Genomic DNA, 23206 nt, shown 5'->3' on the forward strand with positions numbered 1-23206 from the left:
TTTGACGGAGTTATGTAGGAAATAATATGCAGGAAATATTTTATTTTAATTCAATGAGCGATTTTATTTTATTAAGCTTTTTATTTTACAATTTAAACGAGTAAACAAGTGTGTTGAGTTGACTTATGACGGATAATAATTTATGGCCATCACGTGATGTATTTAATTAATTGTGGGCGTATATAATTGTATTATATTTTATGTATTAAAGTAAAGTACATCGTGCGTGACTTTAAATATTTTTAATCATATTCGAAATTTTAAATTAATAAATATTAAAACTTTTTTTTGAAAAATAAAATTAAGATCTACGGAGATCAGAATTTTAAATTCTAATCAGATCTAAATTTTTTTTTTCCAGTGGTTTGTTAAAAAAATTTGATTTGAATATATGTTTTTTTTAGCGAAACAATATATGTTTATACACAGTCATTTTTTTCAAAAATTTATCCTGAAATTTGGAGTAAAACTGGGCTGCAAATAAAAAAATACGTAAAGAATAAAAACTAATATTTTTATTTTATTTATTATTTAAAAATTACTCGAAATTTAGTATTTTTTACTCCATAATTTAACAATACTTGAAATTAGAAGGGTAATTATTAATTCCGCCCCAGTTTCACTCATAATTAACGAGTGAAATTTAATTATCTGCGTGTATTCATAATAAATAGATTGAAAAAATAAATAATTTAATTTTCACAGGATCCAAGATATTGTTCACATGACGGACAGTAATGTTTCTTCACTAAGCACTTGTCCGTACAATACAGACATGGAATACAAATCCAGCATCTAAAAAAAACAAAATTAGTTCATTTGAAAATTTAAAATTTTTCCATACAAAACTTAAAATCGATGGCTTGAAAAAAATAATACAGTAAATTTCAAGGAAGACAAAATAAAAATCAATCTTTCTTGTAATTTTAAAATGTTTTTAACGAAAAATAAAATTTTAAACGAAATTAGGTTTTAATTTATTTATAAAAAAATACTCATACTGAAAAAGGCAAAGTAGTAAAGCAATAATATGAGTTTTAACATTCGCTTGAGTTTCAACTCTCGTAGAAATATCAGCATGACAATGAGGACAATTTACTCGCGCGGTTTCAGGGCCATAGTTGAAACTCTGCACCACAGTAACACCTAGATAAATAAATATAATTATTAAATAAAAAGTAAATTAACTTAAATTGGATTGAAAAATTTAAATAATTAAGCGGATTCCCAACGTTCGGATATAATACGAACTATCGAAATAGGCCCGCGCATTCAAAAATACATTTAGGCGTCAGTAAAACCCTTCTCCGCACACGAAACTTATTCTAGTTCGGTCTATAAAAGACCAACGTATGAATAAATAAAGCATTAGTTCGTCTAAATTGCTTGATTAATTATCACGTTATCGTGAAAAAAAAAAAAAATAATGAAGCTGTTAAAGTTTTTTGGAAGAAATATCTGAGGGCTGCTTGTTGTTATTTTAAGCCACAAATATAAAGCAAAAAATATATAAAATTAATTAGTGTACCTGGTGGTTGATTCATTTTTTATCACACCCAATAACTTTTTTATTTGTCAAATGTATTTATCTATTGTAGACAAGAACGTCGTGCTCAATAGCAGTCATAGAAGTAAACTGATGAATACTGGTGCAGATAAAATACTACGTCTATTTATATCTTACTATGCATCATTATTATTAGTAAGTTCTATAACAGTAGAGTTGATGGCAATACACAAAAATACTTAGTACTTTTGAAAACAAAAAATTTTTATTTTTTTGCTGTTTGGCCTCAAATTTTTGAAATTAAAAAATACAGTTTGCATTCAAAATTTATTTTTAAAGATATAAATTTGTAAGTAGGGTAGAGGTACCGTTTTTGGCGACTTTAGGACCAGTTTTGAACACTGGAAAAATTTAATAAAATAGTTTGTAAAATACACGACATAAATTGTTTTTAAAAAGTGTTCAAAGATACTTTGGGAAGTCCACGGTTTCCGTGGCGTCACCAAATGATCGCGAATTCTCATAGAACTCGACGAAATTAGACTTTTTTTCAAATAGCTATAAATTCTTCAAAAATAGACTAATTCAAAATTTTTTTCAAAATTTTTGTGTTCAAATGCACTTTAGGAAAAAAAAATACAAAAAAATTGAAGATATTAAAATCTATGAAATATTTCACTTTTTTTAAAAAATCGCATTTTTCTCGAAATGAATTTTTCTCAAAAACTAAGCGAGATATCGAAAAATTTTATTCTTTAAGAAAGTCGTATTTCGTCGAGTTCTACAAGAATTCGTGGTCATTTAGCGGTACCACGGAAACTGTAGAATCCCCGATACTTTTGTCCCACTATTAAAATGGAAATTTAATTATATATTTTTTCATTTATTAAAATAAAGTATGAAGTATCAAAAAATGGTACACTGGCCACAAGTGGTACCTCTACCCTATATACCAACAAAATATAAGAGTAGAAATTTTATAAAAATTTTTATTTTTAAATTTTCCCAACAAAAATTTTTTTGACACTAAAATTGAAATTTTTTTTTACTCTGGAGAATTTTTCAATTATTTTCCATCATTTAAAATTTTTTTCAAGTAAAATAATAATGATAGTAAAATGAATTGAATAATTAAAGAAATTTGAACACAAGATTGTTTAAAATATATGTATATATTTTAATTAAAATAAATCAGTACATACATATATGAAAAGTAATTCATAATATATAACTTTTACAATAATACTACACTCAAACACTTTTTTCCTTTAAATTTTCCAATAGTGCGGCAAATATTGTTCGCTTAAAGTGTAGCAATAAAAAAATATTATCCATTGACTGTAATATTTATCAAGGAATAAATATTCATCAAAATATACTTTTTCACGAGTATAAGTATATATTTAAATACTTATATATTTATGTAATAATGTATAAGGAAGCGATTTAACAGTTATTATTTATAATAATATAAAATGAATAAAAATACTTGTACAATATTGAAGGCGTGTGTAGAATTTTTGCAGTTTATACAAAAAATATATATATATATATAGATCATAGATACATAAACAGTATATGTTTTATGCCAAGCTATAAGTTGGATTAGAAAAAATATTATTAGACACTAATATTGTAATATTTTAATTTAAGTATCGGAAAAAAAATATTTCAAACTTTTTCATTTAAATTTAATTTTATAAAAAAAAAAATTAAATACTAATTAAATAATAATTATTATTATTTTCTCAAAAAGTTTCGATTTATCGTTAATTAAATGCACTTACAACTTAATGGCATTTTTTATTTCTTAAGAAATTAAATATAAGTTAATTTGACTGAATGAAAAAAAAAGAAAAAAATAATAATGATAATAATAATTATGGTAATAAGGATTGGGAAAATTAACGAATTAATTTTCATAACTTCCAAGATATTGTTTGCATGAAGGACAGTAATGTTTCTTTACCAAACAGCTGTCCATACAATAAGGACACGGAGCACAGCACCAGCATCTATAAATTAAAAAAAAATAATTAGTTAATTACGTAATAACAACTGTAATTATTATCATTTATTTACAAAAGAATAAGGAAAATTTTTTTCAAGTCACAGTTTTATGACGACACCAAATAAATTTTTTTAATTTTGGATAATTGGGTCTAAAATTCGTTAAGGTAAGAGACCCAGTACCCGATCAGGGAACTAGTACCCGATCACTCATGTATTTGTATATCTATATTTACTAAATTTTGCTAAATATATCGCGTTACTGATGTCATAAGGGCGTATCCCGAAAAAAATACCCTTGAAAAGGCATAAGGGCGTCTAAAAAATTTTTTCGGGAAACGACGTATTTTTACTTTAAATGCAGAGAAATGATGAAAAAATTTTTTTTTCAAATTTGAAATTAACTTTGATCAAAATTTTTTGGAATACTTTTATTCAAAATGATCACTCTCAATCACAAATGAAGTGATCAAAGTTAATTTCATAATTTGAAAAAAAAAATTTTTCATCATTTCCCGGGTGCCATAAGGGCGTACCAAAAAATTTCAAATTTGAAAAAAATTTTTTTTCGTCATTTCTACGCGTTTAAAGTAAAAGTACGTTGTTTCCCAAAAAAAATTTTTTTGGTACGCCCTTATGGCTCCCGGTAGGTACCCTGGGTGCTATAAGGGCGTACCAAAATTTTTTTTTGCATATCTGTCCGTTTCAGGCATAACTACGTCGATTCCCGAAAAAAATTTATTGGTACGCCCTTATGGCATTTGTAACGCGATATCTGTACAAATACATGGAGTGATTGGGTATAAGGTCTTTAACTTATACTGAAAATTATAGACAACTAAAATTTTTTTTTTCTTGTAAATTAATTACATACAATTAGAATATAAATATTTTGGAAAATTGCACAAAAAAATTACGAAAAATTTTCGACGCATGTAAAAACCCTGTTTGGAAAATCTCATAAAATCCAATAGATTCTCATAAATTCCTACATAAATTTTATAAGAATGAATGAGTTCTATGAGAAGTGCTACAGTTAAGTATAGTGCCTTATACCCACAGCTTAGAATCTATCGGATTTGTTAAGCAGGGAAACTTTTTTTTTAAATTTAATTTTTTTACTTAAAAATAAATGAATTTTCGGTTGTCTGTTGCTTCCATTATCACTAAAATTAATGAATAATTATAATTAAATATATTCAAATTCCGCATGAGTAAAATTTTTTTTTTTATCAAACTCCAAAATTATTGACCTCATTATTGACATTAGATTTTTAAGTCTAATTATTTGTGATAAAAAAGAAAAAATCCAAAACAGTTAATAAAATAAATGATAAGTAAATAAAGTCTATAACTGATAATTTACAATGGTAATTAAAAATAAAGCGGATGTTGCAAGTGAGATCCACACACTGATCCCGTGACAATGCATTTTAATCCTTCATGTATTAGAGTCTATTTTTAAAAAAATTACTTGTGATGTAACTGTGTCTTTTTTTTCTAACAGTTATGAAGCTTAGAGACTAGTAACTATTATTCAAAAAATTTGCTTCGCGCGTAGTCACTTAATGTAACACTTGACCTTTTGATTATAATCTACAAAGCTAAATTGAAAGGTCAATATTTTTAATTACAATTTGAATAAACACGTTTTTTTTTTTTTCAATATTTTTATACTTTGATAGACTGGATTACTGAGGATATAGATAATTTATGATAGATATTAATTATATAACTTATTAATTATTTTACCCAAGAAGACAAAGTAATAGAGCAAAAAGATGAGTTTTAGTGCTCGGTTCCGTTTCAACTCTTGTGGAAATATCGTGTTGACAATGAGGACAACTTAATCGCATTGTATCAGGTCCGAATGTTGTTTGTTGTATAAAAATAACTCCTGTAAAAAAATTACGCTGTTATTAATAATTAATTTATAATTTAAAATCCCGGTTATTTAAATTCAAAAAATAAAAAACCCGGATAATTATTTTTTTTTATGTATTTTTAAATGTAAATATCAGATTTTACGAATTGATAGTCTTTTAAAAAAACTGGTATGAGGAAAAAAATATAAAAACCACTAAGGAAGTTTGGAACACGATAAGCAAATAATTTATTGCTATAATTTTTATTCAAACTATTAAACATTTAAATAAAATTATTTAAATCAATGACTTAAATATTTTTATTCAAATTTTAAATATTTTATGTAAATACCGCGAAATTTAAATGTTAATTTAATTTCGAGTGTAAAAAATATTTATTTTTCAAAATTTTACATTTTATTGCCAAAAATTCGACAAGAAACCGAAACATTTAGAAAAAAAAAACAGGTGACCGTAAAAATAAACAAATATGTAAATTAAAAAAATTAAAAAAAAAATAATTTATACCAGGAGCTTGAGGAGGTGGCTGAGGTCCAGAAGAATATGGCGGCGGTGGCGCAAATCCTGGTGGCGGTGGTTGGACACCCGGGTCATAATGAGGTACTCCTTGTTTATCCATTTTTTTTTTAAACTAAAAAAAAATAAATTAATTAACCATAGTAATTAAATCCACAATTAAACAGAACTATAAAAAAATTATTTAGTACCGAAACTTCCGTTAAAATACGACTGTCCTCAATAGCAATCACAATCGGTATAGCTAACTGATAACACACAGGTACGAGTAATGATGTCACCAGTGCATTTAGATATTATACCAGCACGTTATCACATTTAAGTGCTGATAATAATAATAGTTTTTTAAAAAATTGTAAAGATACTCTGTGTAAAAACTATATTTTTATTTCCCTGTCATTGCCCTTGAGTTTAAGTTCAAAAGTTTTGAATTAATTAGTAAAAATATGGTTCATTAATTGTCTGTATGTCATCATTAAGATAACATATACATTTATATAGTAATAGATTAATATGACATAAATTTAATTCAATTTTTATTGATCTATTTAATTTCGATAAATTTTTTAGGCGACTTATCGTTAACAAGAATTTTACAGACGTTATATGAGTCACGTCATGAAATGGAAGAAGTTTTTTATTTTATTTAATAAACATATATATGTTTGCATATATATATTGCGTGCATATGTACTCATATATTTATAAGAATATGTTCCTTGTATGACGTATAGTTCAAAGAAATTGATACCGTTGAATACAGAAGTTAATTCGTAACGTTATATTACATTGCGATATATATATGTATACATATTTATATAAAATTTTTGAAATATAAAAGATAATTATTTATAAAACTAATTTATCTGTACAGATTATAAATAATAAAATAGTTGATTAAATTTCGATTTTTTTATTTTATCGATTAGTTTTATCGATAGTTTTTTATTGGCGACTATGGGGTTGAGTCATTTTTTTTTTAAATTAGTAATGAGTAATTTAAATAAATACACGTTCGTGAGTTAAATAGTTGTGATAAGAATAATGAGTAATGACGTATGTGAAAACAAAATCAATGCAAATGAATAATTGAAGAAATATTTTATCATGTTTTTTTTTAAATAATATATGAGTAAATTGATGAGTGAGATCTCAAATATTTTGATAATTATTGCCGGCGTTTAGATGAGAAAAAAATTTATTTATTGACCTGTTCTAAAACGGGTTTTCATATATTTTTGTATATATATTTTTTAAGGAATAAAGGACAGATTTTGTCGCACTAAAATCTGGCAAACGTCACTTTATTTTTTTTTTGTTGCCCATTTTATTTGGACTTTGAAAAAAGCGGGGACAGTTTCTATTGATTGTGGAAATGCGACAGAAAATTTCGTTCGTTTACTTGAGAGCGAGAGAAAAAATACTTTCATTTTTTATGTTCTCGAAAATCGGAACGTTTTTCGTGGAACGAAAATAAAAAAACGAAATGAAAAGTGAAAATCTACGGAATCTAGATTTCTGAAATGGTTCGCACGTCAGACGATAATTGAAAGCCACCCCAACGACCCCTTAAGTCACCTTTAGATTCAAATTACATAAATTATTTTCATTTTTGTTACGTGAAAAACGTTCCGATCTTCGAGTACATCATTTTTTTTAATGCAGAGCATCAATGATAAAATTTAATTAGATTTTTTTTGTGTTAAATATTTATTGTATGTCTTTTTTAATGGAAATTGACTGACCCCATTTGACAACAAACGATATTTGTTTATCACTTTTGTCACCTACTTATGCAGCATATCGATTTTCACGTAAAGAATTTCTGTTGAAATTCATATACGGACAATATAATACAAAACGGACCCAGAATAGAATATTTGGACTAGTCAATGAATACTCAAAAACTGTAAATTTCTTTGGCGGGTCTCGATTCATTCAAAAATTCAATTCAAGTGTAAATGGAAACTAGAGTGAAAGCTGAGTCCAACAATTAAGAATAATTTGAATATTCAAATACTTATGATCCTGAAGTTAGCAGACAATTCAAAATTTTTGGATTTTCTTTTTAACAATTAAATTTGAAGAAAAAAAAAACTAAAAATATGCACATGTAGAAAATTAAAAAAACTACAGGTGCAATTTTTTCAAATATTTTTTTTCTTCTGGTTTATCGTCTAAATAAAAATCAAAAAATTATTAGACGTCTGCTAACTTCAGTATCATAAATACTTTGTTATTTTTTTTTGTAAATTTTTCCTCAAGATCATCTGTTATTTATCATAGTTTTTTTTTGTTTTCTGCGCACTGTGATAACGCAAATGTAACTGAAAATTTTTAAATTGCTGAAAGCGTAAATTAATAAATAAATAAATATGAAACCAAAATACGCTCATACAAATTTATAAAAGCAACAAAAAAACAAATCGCTCAAAATATATATGTAAAATTGAATCAGATATTTTTTGTCTACAAGATTTAGTAAAATTTTTTTAAACGAAACGTAAAATTTTCCTGATATTCTGCATTAAGAAAATCTGCGAGAAAATCCGCATAAAATTTTGATAATTTTTTCAAAAATTTGAATTTGTCTGGGAAAATTTTTTTTTGAAAGGTAATTTTAGTCAAAATTTATAATAAAAGTATATATAGACTGAGTATTTGTTTGATTTGCTCCAGATTTATACTAGGCGTTTGTAAAGCAACAAAAAATTTCGTGAGATTTCAAACTAAAAGTGGAATTCAAAGTTCGTAAAAAATTAAGTGATTTATAAAAAAAGTTGAGAATAAAAACAAAAATTTTCTACTGTTAAAAATTTTAGTTGATTAAAAAAAAAGTTAATAAAGAAAAAAAGAATGACAAATAAAAGTAAATGGGCGTTGGATGCCATTGGTCATAAAAAAATATACAGCCGTACAATCGATAGAAAATACCCCAAGTATTTTATCATAAAATGAATATCAAAGACCGATTTATTGATTTGTAAAAAAAAATATATGAAACTTTCCAAGACATGTGAATTTATTAACATAAATAAATTTATTTATAAACAAAATAATAATTTGCTATTTTAATTAAAAGGTTTCAAGGACAGTTGACAGACGCCAGTTCTTGTAGATAAAATATAAACTTGTTGTTGATAATAACAATAATTATTATCATTATATAATAGATAATAGTTTTAATAAACAAGAAATTATAAATAGCGGGAAAAATAAATATTTAAATGACTTAAATAAATAATCTCGATGCATACAGCCCTGAATGTTGGTTCTAAATTTAAATTTTAGTTTTGGTATTATATATATCTGTATATATATATATGAATAAACGTGGCAACAGGTCTCTATAAAATATAAGACTACATACCTCACACAGTTTCATTATTTATCATTCAAACTCTTCATATAATAATAATAGTAATGAATAAGTAGTATTATTTTATGCGCAGTTTATTACGTATAAAAAAAAAACAGTGATAAGAATTTTAATGCAATAAAGAATTGTAATATAAATATTTAAATGTAAGTGTTAAGCAAATAAATTATTATAATTTAATAATTTAATTATTTTCTAAATTAATCAACAGTCAAGTCACTGTCTCTAAATATTTTTTTCCAGTAACTTTCTCTTCATATTTATTTAAAAATGTATTTAGTTTTGGGTCTTGATGTTAAATTCTGAGGTCCTGGGTCCCAGGTGCTGGGTCTAGAGTTTTTATGTCGAGTTATATGATGCAAATAAACAGGAGTCCGTTGGAGTAGGGATCAATATTTTTGTTTTTGATTCAAATTCAAATTTAAATTTGAATTTAAATTTAAATTGAGGTGGGATTTTATTTAAATTAATTAAAATACTATTGCACTTACTTTAGTCCTTGATTAATTCACAGCAAACTAAATCCGTATGGCAGGACGGAAGTATATATATGGAATATATATATATATATAGTAATAATATAGGAATGATTATTGATAAGCGTGCGGATGGAGCGGATTTAGAGGAGACGAGAACGCGGTGAGATGCGTACTTACACTGAAACTGTTCCTACCAACGTCCAATACGACTACTATTAATATAAATATATATAATATATGTGTAATACACATACATGTACATGTATTGTTGGTGTTGCTGGTGTGGTGACTGGTATGTGCTCGGAACTCGTGCTATGGCATAACTTGTAGTTACTTTACTGTACATTCTGTATAAATATCATATATATTTTTCAGTTTCGGTATCTGCAGATGCGAGAATTTTTTTTGTAATGAAACTATATATATATATATATATATATATATATATGTATATAGTAGGGTTTTGGTCGGTGACCAAGGATTTTGGAAGGTCATGTGCTACACCCGGAATTATGTAGTATTGATTTTTGGTTTTTATTACTAGGCTTAGATTTCGATATTTTGTAATACGAGCTTTAGTTTATAGATATATATAAATATATAGTAATTCAAATCAACTAGACTGTAAAAAAATTTCAGAGAAAACGCGAATTGAATCTGGAGTAAATTTGGAGCGGATTTTTTTATTTATTTAATTTTTTGAAAGTGAAATTTACTTCCGAGGGGAGATTATTCTAAAATTAAAACTCTGGAATGAAGTGGATGCCGGTTAAAATAAAATCTGCTTCACTGCGAAATCATTTCGTTGTAAAAAATTCCAATTCACTGGATACAAAGTTATTTTTTTTTAAAACTTTGAAACTTTGAGTGAATTCGGATTTTAATAAAATCCATCTTGACTCCGGATTTTTACGGTATATCGGATAATTCGCTTCATTGATGTCTTTAATAAAGTATTGAAAACCAACTTATTAATAAACTTAATTAAATGACTTAAGATTTAAAAGCAATAAATATAAATGCAGTTTTTTATTGCCACTTAAATTAAGATTTTTATTTACTGAAGATTTTAAAGGCGTGGTAACGGAAAAGGAAGAAACCTTCCCAGTTATCGATTTATTGATAAATTTTAATTCGTATCTGCAAAATATTTTTAAAATAACCGGAACTTTGCGCTTATAATCACGTGAATTCTCTAATTGAATAAAATAACTTTTAAAAATTGCAACTAAAATCACAATGAAACATCGAAAATACCGTAACACAAATTTACATAAAATATTTAAAAAATGTTATCATTTTAGCGGAACCAACTGCAATAATTTGAAAAAATTCTTTGACCACTGACTTTTGTTTCCGAAGGTCTGATTAATTAAAAAAAAATTAAAACTAAGAACTTTTAGCGCGTACTCTAGCAATTAAATAAAAATTTTTATTTTAATGAGTGTGAATGTAGCAGACATCAGACAAATTTAAAATTATAAATAAATAGAGTAAATAATTTAAAAAAATATATTTATAAAAAATGCACTTATCAATTTTTAAATTTTTTAAATGCGCAATTTTTTAAAATTTTATTTTTTTAATTATTAACTCTATTTATTTATAATTTTAAATTTGTCTGATGTCTGCTACATTCACACTCAATGATCCTAAAGTTAGCAGACAATTTAAAATTTTCGGATTTTTTTCCAATAAATCGTTTACAAGAAAACAAAAAACTAAAAATATGCACATGTAGAAAATTTTAAAAACTACAGGTGCAATTTTTTAAAATATTTTTTTTTTTATAATTTACCGTCTAAAAGAACATCCAAAAATTATTAGACGTCGGCTAATTTCAGTATCATTCACACTCATTCATTTATGATACTGGAATTAGCCGACGTCTACTAATTTTTGGATTTTTTTAAAAACGATAAATCATGAAAAAAAAAATTGCACTTGCAGTCGTTTGAATTTTCTACATGTGCATATTTTTAGTTTTTTTTCTTTTCCAAATTTAATTGTTCAAAAAAAATCAAAAACTTCTTAATTGTCTGTTAACTTCAGGATCGTATTTATTTTAGCAGATTTCCATTTTTAAAATTAATGATTACAAGTTTTATAAAAAATTCTAAAAATTTGTAGAGTTAATTATTATTACAATTAAATAAAAAGACATTTTTTTTTAATTGTCAATCTCTCGATATTTTTTACAAGAGATTTATTTTATTTTTTTATACAAATGGAGGCACTTTCTTGTGCTAAAGTTATTTATTTAATATTTCACAATAGTAAATATTTAATTTCATTTATTGTTTTTGTCATTAAAAGATTCAAAAAATAACGTTATATATATATAAATATATAACATTGTCATGTTAATGATATTAGCAGGTAACGAGATGCTTTGTCGTTGAGCTCACCTATACATATGTATAATAATATTAATAATAATTATTAAAATAATAATAATAATAATAATAATGTTAAAAATACAGATTCGAATAAAATGTCATCAGTAAAAACAGGTAAATAGGCACGATGATTTAACGATGTAAAATACAATAAAATAAATAACAAAGATCGTAGCAAAAAAAATTGATCGGAATATTAATTAAGGCAACTCGGCTAACTATCTAATATTTACACGAATCATTCGTTTACTTTTAAATATTTAACTTTCTTTTAATTTAATTCATTTTAAATCTTTAGTTACTTTAATTATTTAAATATAATACGATCTTATTTTGTCATTTACATTTTAAATATTTTATTTAATTTAGTATTTTAAATTAAAAGAACCATAGTCCGTCTTATCAATATGATTTCATTCGTTTTCCTTTTTTTTTTAATTTTCCGTTAAATTTTCATAAAAAATATCCCGTATGATAACTTATCATACTTCGTCAGATGCCAGAAATTCTTTTTCTGCTGGAGATGACGGTTTTTTGTTATCGTTTCTTTCTCTTTCATCTTCTTTCATTTGCAATGCAACTGCTGATTCAAGTACACGAATTCTTCCTTCGTGTTTAACGATAACGGCTTTCAATTTTCTTATTTCTTCAGAAAATTCTTTCATAATGTCCTCCTGTAATTTATTTTATTAATTAATCAACCAACTAATTTACTTAATTAATTAAGCCCATTCTCAGACTGACCCCCACCCCCCTCCCACACTTTTTTTTAAATATTCAATGACTCAACTGTAATAACCTTATTAAAATTTTGATAATGAATTTTAAAAAATTAGAGCATTAATTGAAAAAAAGACCGCAGTTACAATTTCGCCGAGACAGATTTTTTAAAATATTACTTACAGTTGACATCAATTAGGAGCCAAACGAATATGGTGTCATAGTAAAGCCGGACCATGTTGGCCACCTAACAGAAATTAAAATGAACACATGCAAAATTTACTGACGATAGTAAAATTTCCAATGCTTTTATCGCACTACTGTATACATTGTAAATTTTATTATGGTCAGTAATTTTTCTGTGTTTATTTCAACTTCTATAAGATGGCCAACATGGTCCGGCTTTACTATGAATCCCAGTGGAAGCCGAAAGAATTTTTCACGCATAAAGTGTGAGGTCTTTCGGACCTCAGATTCGTCCCGATGCCGGCATTTGAATTTTGATCGGTTTAAAATGAATTTGATTTGGTGTTAAATTTGAATTTGACGAAGTTGGCCGGATATGGAATTGTCCGAGGCCTTATAATATAACTATGACACCGTAGCATTTCAAACAAAAATAATTTCCTCATGTAAAAAATTTCGTTGCCAAATTTCGTTCAACTCCTCATTGATAACAACAGTAATTTTTTAAAAATTTGTATCAGCGAAATTGTACTGCGATGTTGCTTTAGTTTTTTTTAAACTAATTAATAAAATTTTCATAAAGTTGACAGTCATTGAATATTTTTAAAAAGTGGCGGGCACTGTCTGAGATAAATAAATAAAAATAAACATACAAAATTAGCATTATTTTGAGATGAATTTTGTGCATTAGCACCAACTTTAGTACTTTTTCCAAGTACATTTGCTTTCTTGGTACATTTTAACTCGCTTTTAGATGCAGTCGGCTGATACCCGTCTCTCAATGATATTAAAATCGGCTCTGCATCAGTACCAGCAGCCCATTCTTCTGCAGATATCGCCGCAGTATCCCCAGGTGTATCGGGATATAAATCTTCTTGGAATAATTCCGACTGAAATTCGTGTAAAAAACCATTAAATAATAAATTTAAAAAGCATAATTAAAATGAAGATTAATAATTAACCTTTCTTGGTACAGTCATTGAAATAACTTGGCAGAAGCCAGAATTATTTAAACGGTAAAATCGACTTATTTCACAACTATTAACGTCACAGCCGCGTTTTGGCATCATTCCGATACCACGTTGTGGATCGGGTGTTTGGAAGGTATTGATATAGTGAACGAAAGGTGGCTCTGGAGTTATTTCAAAGTAACGAATAACAGAATCACCTTTCCCGCATAAATAAACAAGACTCGTGTCTGGATCGTAAAGTGGAAACATAACACCATTGCTGGTATCCAATTCTACCATAACTATTGGCTCACCCAGCATATCAGGTGCTCGTAACGAATACTGACGTTCAGACATTTTACTGAATCCTGTTGTGAATATTAAACCGCCTCTGTAATTTAATCATTCATTTTTTATATATTTTCATCAGCATTTAAACATCAAGTGGAATCAACTATCCGCCACTCAGTTCTTTGATACACAGAAATAAATTTATAGTGACCATTCCTAGTACGTTTATGAAATATTATCCCATACCGTCATAATAATTACTTGGAATTATGGGATATACGCCCATACTTTCTAGGAAAAGTTTCCATATTACAGTAAACGTTACCAAAGTTGGTGTCCATGAGATGCGAGCAACTTGACGACAACTTTCAGCTTTTGTAACTGTTGTCTACAAGTTTACCAGCAGCCTATCGTCAACTTTCTGAGAAACTTGTAGTCAACAGTTACAGAAGCTAAAAGTTGTCAACAAGTTTCGCGGAAAATTGCGATCAACTTATGGAAAGATTAACTTTTTGCTGTCAACTTGGCGACAGGTTCTGGCAATAGATTGCTGGTCAACAGAAGCTGAAAGTTGTCGTCAAATTGATCGCAATTCATGTACACCAACTTTCTGATCAGAAACTCTGGCTATCAGAGGAATTATACCCATATTTATATGAATGACTACCATAATATGTATGGCTGCCGTTTCTATAATCGACCCTGCGTTATGGGAAGCATTCCATAATATATTGTAATCGTTACTATAAATTTATCTCCATGTAGCTTGTCTACATGAATTACCTTAAAAATATAGCTCTTGTAGCTTTGCTTCCTTCATGAGCAATAGCTTCTTCAAGTATTTCACCCGACCTTGGATCAACGATTCGTATTTTTTTATCCTTGCAGGTAGTGACCAACCTCGAGCCGTCCCAGTTCCAGCACGCGGAGTAAACAACATCAGGATGACAATTTATTTTAACGATGGCCTCGCCGGTCCCCACGTTCCATATGATCACCAGATTATCCGATCCCGCGGTCAGCAGGACATTGAGCGCCGTTGGATGCCAGAGCACCAGACCGACTCTCCGCTGATGGAGCTGCAGGTCGACAACCGGCTCCGTCAGTGTGCGGGAAATTCCACTGTCCGGAATCTGCCATACTTTTACAACGCAGTCCTCGGAACCCGATGCAATGACATTGTCATTGTGCGGACACCAGGCGATATCTAAAACAGGACCTTTGTGGCCGCCGACCAGCGGATGATCTGCGGATATCCTGCCAACCTGATAAGAATTATCAATACTTTTACATCCATTTTATAAATAATTCTCGGCACATCCGTGCATCCGGAAAACAAATGACTATTCAAACAATGAAGCAAACAAATAAATAAATTAAAACAAACCTTGTTGTGCGGGAGGACAATAAAAGCACCACCTCCAGCAGACTCAACAATAATCGCCAAGAATTTCGGATTAACAGCACAAAATGTTGAATCCCATGATGACTTTGATACTCTTATATTATCGTAACATTGTTCTCTTTTCAATGATGTTCCGTAAACGTGGCGGAATTTGCTGCTACGTACGACACGAAACGACATCTCTATTATTTACCTAAAAAAAACGTTATTTATATTTATTGTATATATTTATAACCAGCTCATAGATACAACTCTACATATATTTATTTATTTATTTATCGGGATACTAACATAGAATATTATCGTTTGTGATAACGATCACTTAAACTCAGTACTCTAACCTACAAGTATTTAAATAACTTTATGGCTGTATAAATAAATTGTGTATTTAATTATTACTCCTGAGTGCTTATTACCCGGCTTTATTTTTAAATAACTAGATACATTATTTATTAACAAATAAATAAATGTTACGTAGCCACTTGGGGCGTGGGCGTCGCGTAGATCATCCCCTGAGACTTTTTTTATAAATAGATATTCCCCACTGCCCCGCACGCAATGCCAAATGTATCATGTATATGTATATATATATATATATATATATATATATTTATGTATATATGAGTGTAAAAATGGTTTTTTTTTAAGAAACGACTTGTGATATTTTCGACGAGGAATTAAACTGTTTTTGAAAACTTGAGTTTTAGCGGATAAAAAAAATTGACGGTTATTATGGAGGAAAGTTAACTGGAGTTAACAACTGTACACTAGTCTACAATTTGTATTTATTTTTATGTATTGTGTTGGTGTTTGTACGTGTACTTATGGCTTTCATGTGTGCTAATTGTTACGCGCGGTTTTTTAAAATTATTTATATTTATGGTTATGGAGTTTTTTATTTGAATTTTAAATGTCAAGAGAATTGTTTGAGAAAATATTTGATTGATATTTTGAAAAATATTTTTGGGAATTTGGAATATATACATTATGTTATTTGTATATTTAGATTTATTAATTTGAAATTAGTGGAGTTAAAAATTTGGATTGTAGAGAAAATTTGAATTTTTTTAATTTACGGGAGGAAATAAATTTTTTTGGAGTAAGAAAATTTTATTTTTTTCCGGTTTTAGACCCGAAAAAATTAACTGATGATTTGATAGAACGTCAAATTAAATTTAAATAAAATAATGAGCCGAAAATATATGATACTGAACGAGTGTGAATGTAGCAGACAGACAAATTTAAAATTCTAAATAAATGGAGCAAATAATTTTAAAAAAATATTTATGAGAAATTGATTGATTTTGAAATTTTTTAAATGCGCAATTTTTTAAAATTTTATTTTACTAATTATTTAGTCTATTCATTAATAATTTTAAATTTGTCTGTCTGCTACATTCACACTCACGATACTGAAATTAGACGTCTAATAATTTTTGAATTTTTTTAAAGTCGATAAATTTAAAACGAAAAATTATTGCAAAAAATTTCACCTTTAGTTTTTTAAATTTTCTACATGTGCGTTTTTTTAGTTTTTTTTTTTTAAATTAAATTGTTCAAAAAAAAAATCCAAAAATTGTTAATCGTCTGCTAACTTCACTTGATTCCGTAGTTCTAAGAATTAAAAATTCAAAAAAACCTACAAATTTTTAAATTAATTAAAAATTCTGCTGGAAAATTTTATGAACAAAAAAAATTTTGATTAATTCTTCCGCCAAAAATATGAATTTTCTTGATAATTATCATGAAATCTTGTGCAATAAATAAATATTCATCTCTACAGATTTAAAAATATTTTCTATGTCTAAATATGAAACTTAATTACTTATAAATATATAAAATATGGCAACTAAATATATTAATTATTAATTTTCCACTTGAGTTTTCAGTTTAATAAATTTTATAACCAGTAATTATATATTATTATTTATATATTGACTTAATAAGAAGTGATTAATATTAATAAGAGCATTCAATATTATTTTGAAGTTTGATTATAAAGTAGGCCGCTGTTTTTGGCGGCTTCTTTTAACAGGGTCAGATCACATTTATTCTTCTCACGTGAAATTGGACACCGAAAGTTTTAAACTAAAAAGTTTAAAAAGACCTACATAAGAAATCGCTTGTCAAAAATAAATTATATACTTCAAATTTCATTTTTATACACACACAAATTCATACATACGTTCATCCAACCATCCATATATATATATATATATATAAGTATAAATATATTTTTTCCTGTCTCATTTCCATAAATTATTAATAAAACATTTTCTCATACAACTTCATGGTCATTAGAACGCGTATTTATTTTTAATCACTAATTTATTTTTAATTTTCTCCATTTACTCTTTTGAATCTTCAGTATTTCAATTTACAGTTTAAAAAATAAATATATAAAATATTTTCTTGTTCCATCACTCGACTTATTGTTATAAATTTTTTTAATTTAAAAAAAAAATACTTACCGCTTAAAATTTTTGAAATATTCAAATTAAAAATCCTCGCACAAAAAAAATGTCACTTGTAACAATCAATTAAATCCCATCGATAATTGATAATCGTCAAATAAATATTCAAAAAAAAAAAAAAATAAAATTTTTTAAGTATTTTTTTACAATTAAACTTTACGTGTTTCAGGCATCTCGTATTTTTGGCAACTAGAAGTTCGCAACCCACGGGCGATTTATAATTTTAAACGCACTACGTACACATATGTAAATATATATTGTATATATAGATATATGATAATACATATGTATATACGTATTTGTCGAGTTACAAATAAAAGCTCATTCGTTCCCTCATCCTCTTAAACTTAAAACTACTCTTTACACACTCGTGGTTAATAATTTAAACTGAGACCGAGTGGTGGCGCGAATGCTCACCAAAAACCGGAAACCCTCATCAAAGACCTTATTTGGCAATGCTCACCCCTACTTAAAAGCTCATCCCTCAAAATTACTCATCAATTTATTATTAATAATAATTATCTCTATATATGAGCAAATAATTATACTAAAAATATCAGGCAGTTGATAATTTTAGATTTTTAAATTAATTAATTAAATATTAATAGAAAAAAAATTATGAGTGTGAATGGAGCAGACATCAAATTGTAAATTATAAATAAATAGAGTCAATAATTAATATAATAAAATTTTTTAAAAATGCGCATTGAAAAAATTAAAAAATTAATCAGTGCTCTTTTTTTAAATTTTATTTTTTAAATTATTTACTCTATTTATTTATAATTTTAAATTTGTCTGAAGACTGCTACATCTAAACTCATTGAAAGTAGCAGACATCAGACAAATTAAATAATTCATCAATAGAATAAATAATTAATAAAATTAAATTTTTTTAAAATTCGCATTTAAAAAATTTTAAAATTTATAAGTGCATTTTTAAAAAATTTTTTTGATTAATTATTTATCGTTTTAAATTTGTCTGATGTATGCTACATTTACACTCATTGAAGCAGCAGACATCAGACAAATTTAAAATTACAAATAATTAATAAAATTAAATTTTTAAAAAATGCGCATTTAAAAAATTTTGAAAATAGTGAGTGCATTTTTTATAAATATTATTTTCTAAATGATTTCCTATATTTATTCATAATTATAAATTATCTGATGGCTGCTACATACGTAAAAAATTGCATACAAATTTCCAAAAATTTTTAGATTCACTTTTTTTTTTTTTTATATTCAATTTGTTTATTTTCAAAATTTACAATTTCAAACTTTTATGTCACTTATTATCTTATAAATAATTACCGAATATTTATAACTACTGTGAAAAAAAAAACTAAAATTCCAAAATGTTGAGCTTAAAGATTTTTTTTTCAACTTTTAAATCTAAATAAATTCAAGTAATCAATTTTAATTAAAATTGGGTAAATAATTACTTTTATAATTAATTACTCTGATGATAATTCGTTCGTATCAAATATAAGAATATATTTTTAAAATTAAGTATCAAGGTAATAAAAAAAATTTCCATACATTTTATCAGTTATTATTTTTTTCTGTTATCGATTACATTACGTTCGAAGTTGATTGCGATAATAAACTCAATGTAAAATAATTAAAAGAACAAATCAATAATAAAAGTATTGAAAAAGCGCAACAAATATTTTTTTTTATAATTAAGTTTAATTTAAGCTCCATAATGTGAAAATAAATTTTACGTTCAATGAAACGTACCAGATATTCGAGTAATATAAATAATTTATCATACTCTTATCTTCTATCAGTTTTTCCAACTCCTCGTTTTCCGGAGAACAAATGTTTAGGCATTTTAGTTCCGATGAAACGATCGGCTTCACCTTTGAGACCTTTCTTGGCGACCTTCTTCCTGATCGCCTTGTGGGCGATATTCTTCAGCTTGGATTTCATCTAACAAAAAAAAATATATATCAGTAATGACATAAGTAATCCAATAAACAATAAAAACAGTAAGATAAAAAATAATTACCGTAACATCTTTGACACCGATATCATCTCTAGCAGGTCGCGAGCTGCTGCGAGCGCGCGAAACAGAGACGACGGACTCGACACGTTGTCTCTTACGAGCCGGACCGGACAATGATCGTGATCTTCCGCGAGTTTTAGTGAAATGAGCGTCTTTGGTGTCTTCCATATCAACACCAAGATCTTCCATCTGGTCTCTTAATTTATGGACACTTCTGTCGCGACCGCGAGCTGCTGTATTCCGCGGCATTACTGGTTTCGTTGATTGTTTATTAATACGCGACTCTTCTTTCAATATGACCTTCTGGTCGCGGATTTGCTGAGCCAGTGCTCTGATGTCTTTCATAGTTTCCGTTAACTCTGGTAATTTGTAATCGTAAATTCCGGCTTGTGTTCTCAGTTCCTCGGCTCTTTCCAACTCGTTTAATTTCTAAAATATTAATAAACATAATTAATAATAATTCATAAATAATAATAACAATAACAGAAAATAAATAATAAACATACGTCAAATATTTCAGGGTCAATGTAATCAGCAACATTGTGACCTTCCCAAATTTCGGGAATGATATCATACTTCTGATCACCTTCAATGTCATAGTTCTTCTTTAGGTCAAGAATATAATCATCGCCCATCTCTTCCTCAATATGACGCTCCAATTTGCGTTTGCGCTCAGCTTTTTCAGCGGCGGCTGCTTTCTTCTGCATCACACTAGCAGGAATACAAGGCGGGCGTTCTTTTGCGTCTCTCGGAGCAGGCATAGCAACATGGAGCCGGTTTTCTTTCCCTTCAACTTTCTTGGTCCTGATTTTCTGATCAACTCGGAAGGCCAGCAAACGCTGACAAGCCTCGAGCTTGACCTCCATCACTCCCTGCTCAGTCATCGTACTAGTCTCCATGATCGGAACTTCGTGTTCTTCAAATTTCTTAATAACCGCGCGCTTTTCTTCGGACAATTCTTCAAGACTCACAACGTCGATCTTGTTGGCGACAATTATCAGCGGTTTGTTGTTGAACAATGGCTTTATTGACTCAAATAATTTGAGCTGCTCCTCCAGCGAGTGCCCGCACTGCTCGGACAAGTCGCAGAAGTACAGAACCGCTGAACGCAAATGCGCCAATGCCGTCACTGCTTGCATTTCAATAACGTTCCGGTCTTCCAATGCGTGATCTAAGATTCCCGGTGTGTCAATCACCTGGTAGCGTTGATATAAATAATCTGTGTGTCCTACGTAAAGTGATTTTGTTGTGAAAGCATAAGGCTGGACTTCAACGTCAGCACGAGTGATCTAAATAAATAATAAAAGTTAATAATTTATTTTAAATTGTCAGTAAATTTAAAAGTAGTGTCTTACCTTGTTAATAAAACTACTTTTTCCAACGTTAGGAAACCCGCAGATGATAATCGTACGAGTGTACGGATCAATACTGGGCAGACGTGCTAAATGCTGACGGACTTGTTCCAAATATGTTAAATTAGCAGCTTGTCGTTTCATTATTGTCGCCATGCGACCCAAAGCCGCTTTTTTAAGTTGCTTACATCTGTACAGAGAGTCTCCGTACTTGAGTAAGCGAACATAATCTTTAGAGACACTAAAAAAAATAAATAAATTAGTGGTCAATTACAATTGATAAGAGGATGATACTGAAGTTTACCGACGTCTAATAATTTTAGGGTTTTTTTAAAAACAAATTAAAAAAATAAATATATATTTAAAAAATTGCACCTATAGCTTTCTTAATTTCCTACATGTGCATTTTTTTAGTTTTTTTTTTTGTAACTGATGTGTTGAAAAATAAATCCAAAAATTATTAATGATACTGAAGTTAGCTGAGGTCCAATAATTTTTGGACTTTTTTTAAAAGCGATGAATTACAAAAAACAATTTTTGAAAAAATTGCACATAGCTTTTTTAATTTCCTACATGTGCATTTTTTCATTTTTCTTTTTTTTGTAATTGATTTGTTGAAAAATGGATCCAAAAATTATTAATTGTCTGGTAACTTCATGATACTGAAGTTAGCAGACGTCTAATAATTTTTGGATTTTTTTTTAAATGATAAACCATAAAAAAAAAATATTTGAGAAAATTGCACCTGCAGTTTTTTAAATTTCCTACATGTGCATATTTTTAGTTTTTGTTTTTTTGTAATTGGTTTGGTGGAAAAAAAAACCAAAAATTACTAATCGTCTGCTATCTTCAAGATCATGGTAACTTCAGGATCACAGCGAGTGAGTAGGAAAATAAATGCTTACTTATCAATTAAATGTCTCGCGGTGTTTGTTTGACCAAGAGCCAACTTGTAATGATCCTTGTCGTAGAGAACGTTCATCAAATCAGCATAAAATGGATGGACATCATCAAGCTTTGGGAACTCCTGAATAATTTTCGACAGACGATCATGGAAATTTTGCTGAGTAAATTTGACTTTCCGGGTGTAGAACGCGCGGATTCGGGATATTTTGTAATTTTTGTGGATTACTGTCGGTGTCTTCCTCTGGGTTTTTGATAATATGATATCTATAAAGTCCTGGAATAAATTTTAAGTTTAAGTACAAGTTATTTTTTATGGGCATATTGAAATAATAACCTAGTAATTTTTAAAATTGTAAATAATTTGATAGTTACCTTTGCCGTAGGGACTACGGTTATTTTTTTGAAGTTATACAGCGACATGTTTTTGTTTTGTAACTTAACAAATTTATTTATTTAATTATTTGATGAGAATAATGACCGACTCACGTGTACACGTGAGCTGACTTATTCTAACCCTAACCTGTTAAATTTATCAGGAGGAAATTGGTCATGAACAATAAAATCTTCAGATCCTAAAGAAGATTCGCAAACTCGTTTTTCATTGAGAAAATTGTTTGTGCTGCCATCTATAAGCTGAGCAAAAAGCGAAGGAACAGACACCTGGTGACAGAATTTAAAAATATTTTTATAAAATTCAAAAATAAAATTTTTCGCGCCAACAATGGCGGCTACTTTACC

The 23206-nt window shown here is 27.9% G+C and overlaps 4 protein-coding genes across 6 annotated transcripts; all 4 read right to left on the bottom strand.

Annotated features, from left to right (window-relative positions):
* Positions 1-178: 178 nt before the first annotated feature.
* LOC130672643 (lipopolysaccharide-induced tumor necrosis factor-alpha factor homolog) lies at positions 179-1681 on the bottom strand. Its single transcript, XM_057477293.1, has 3 exons — positions 1529-1681; positions 1002-1146; positions 179-795 (listed from the first exon to the last, which is right to left on the bottom strand). The coding sequence occupies exons 1-3, from the start codon at positions 1542-1544 to the stop codon at positions 693-695; spliced, it is 264 nt and encodes an 87-aa protein (XP_057333276.1). The 5' UTR covers positions 1545-1681; the 3' UTR covers positions 179-692.
* Positions 1682-3224: 1543 nt separating this feature from the next.
* LOC130672642 (lipopolysaccharide-induced tumor necrosis factor-alpha factor homolog) lies at positions 3225-9945 on the bottom strand. Of its 2 annotated transcripts, none has more exons than XM_057477291.1 (4): positions 9790-9945; positions 5911-6034; positions 5270-5414; positions 3225-3522 (listed from the first exon to the last, which is right to left on the bottom strand). In XM_057477291.1, exons 2-4 carry the CDS (start codon positions 6020-6022, stop codon positions 3420-3422), a joined length of 360 nt encoding a protein of 119 aa, XP_057333274.1. In that variant the 5' UTR covers positions 6023-6034; positions 9790-9945; the 3' UTR covers positions 3225-3419. The 2 variants fall into 2 exon arrangements, with proteins under 2 accessions (XP_057333274.1, XP_057333275.1); XM_057477292.1 differs by lacking the exon at positions 9790-9945 and adding an exon at positions 6111-6237.
* A 2002-nt stretch (positions 9946-11947) lies between these two features.
* Positions 11948-18550, bottom strand: LOC130672640 (coronin-6). 2 transcript variants are annotated; one of them, XM_057477289.1, is made up of 6 exons: positions 18200-18550; positions 15711-15921; positions 15107-15588; positions 14045-14423; positions 13736-13972; positions 11948-12850 (listed from the first exon to the last, which is right to left on the bottom strand). In XM_057477289.1, exons 2-6 carry the CDS (start codon positions 15906-15908, stop codon positions 12659-12661), a joined length of 1488 nt encoding a protein of 495 aa, XP_057333272.1. In that variant the 5' UTR covers positions 15909-15921; positions 18200-18550; the 3' UTR covers positions 11948-12658. The 2 variants fall into 2 exon arrangements, with proteins under 2 accessions (XP_057333272.1, XP_057333271.1); XM_057477288.1 differs by lacking the exon at positions 18200-18550 and adding an exon at positions 16020-16259.
* A 1132-nt stretch (positions 18551-19682) lies between these two features.
* Positions 19683-23013, bottom strand: LOC130672631 (nucleolar GTP-binding protein 1). Its single transcript, XM_057477276.1, has 6 exons — positions 22841-23013; positions 22468-22742; positions 21566-21803; positions 20717-21499; positions 20214-20639; positions 19683-20134 (listed from the first exon to the last, which is right to left on the bottom strand). The coding sequence occupies exons 1-6, from the start codon at positions 22886-22888 to the stop codon at positions 19979-19981; spliced, it is 1926 nt and encodes a 641-aa protein (XP_057333259.1). The 5' UTR covers positions 22889-23013; the 3' UTR covers positions 19683-19978.
* Between the last annotated feature and the right edge of the window lie 193 nt (positions 23014-23206).

Source organism: Microplitis mediator, chromosome 8 (assembly GCF_029852145.1).
Source record: "Microplitis mediator isolate UGA2020A chromosome 8, iyMicMedi2.1, whole genome shotgun sequence".
Taxonomy (NCBI): domain Eukaryota; kingdom Metazoa; phylum Arthropoda; class Insecta; order Hymenoptera; family Braconidae; genus Microplitis; species Microplitis mediator.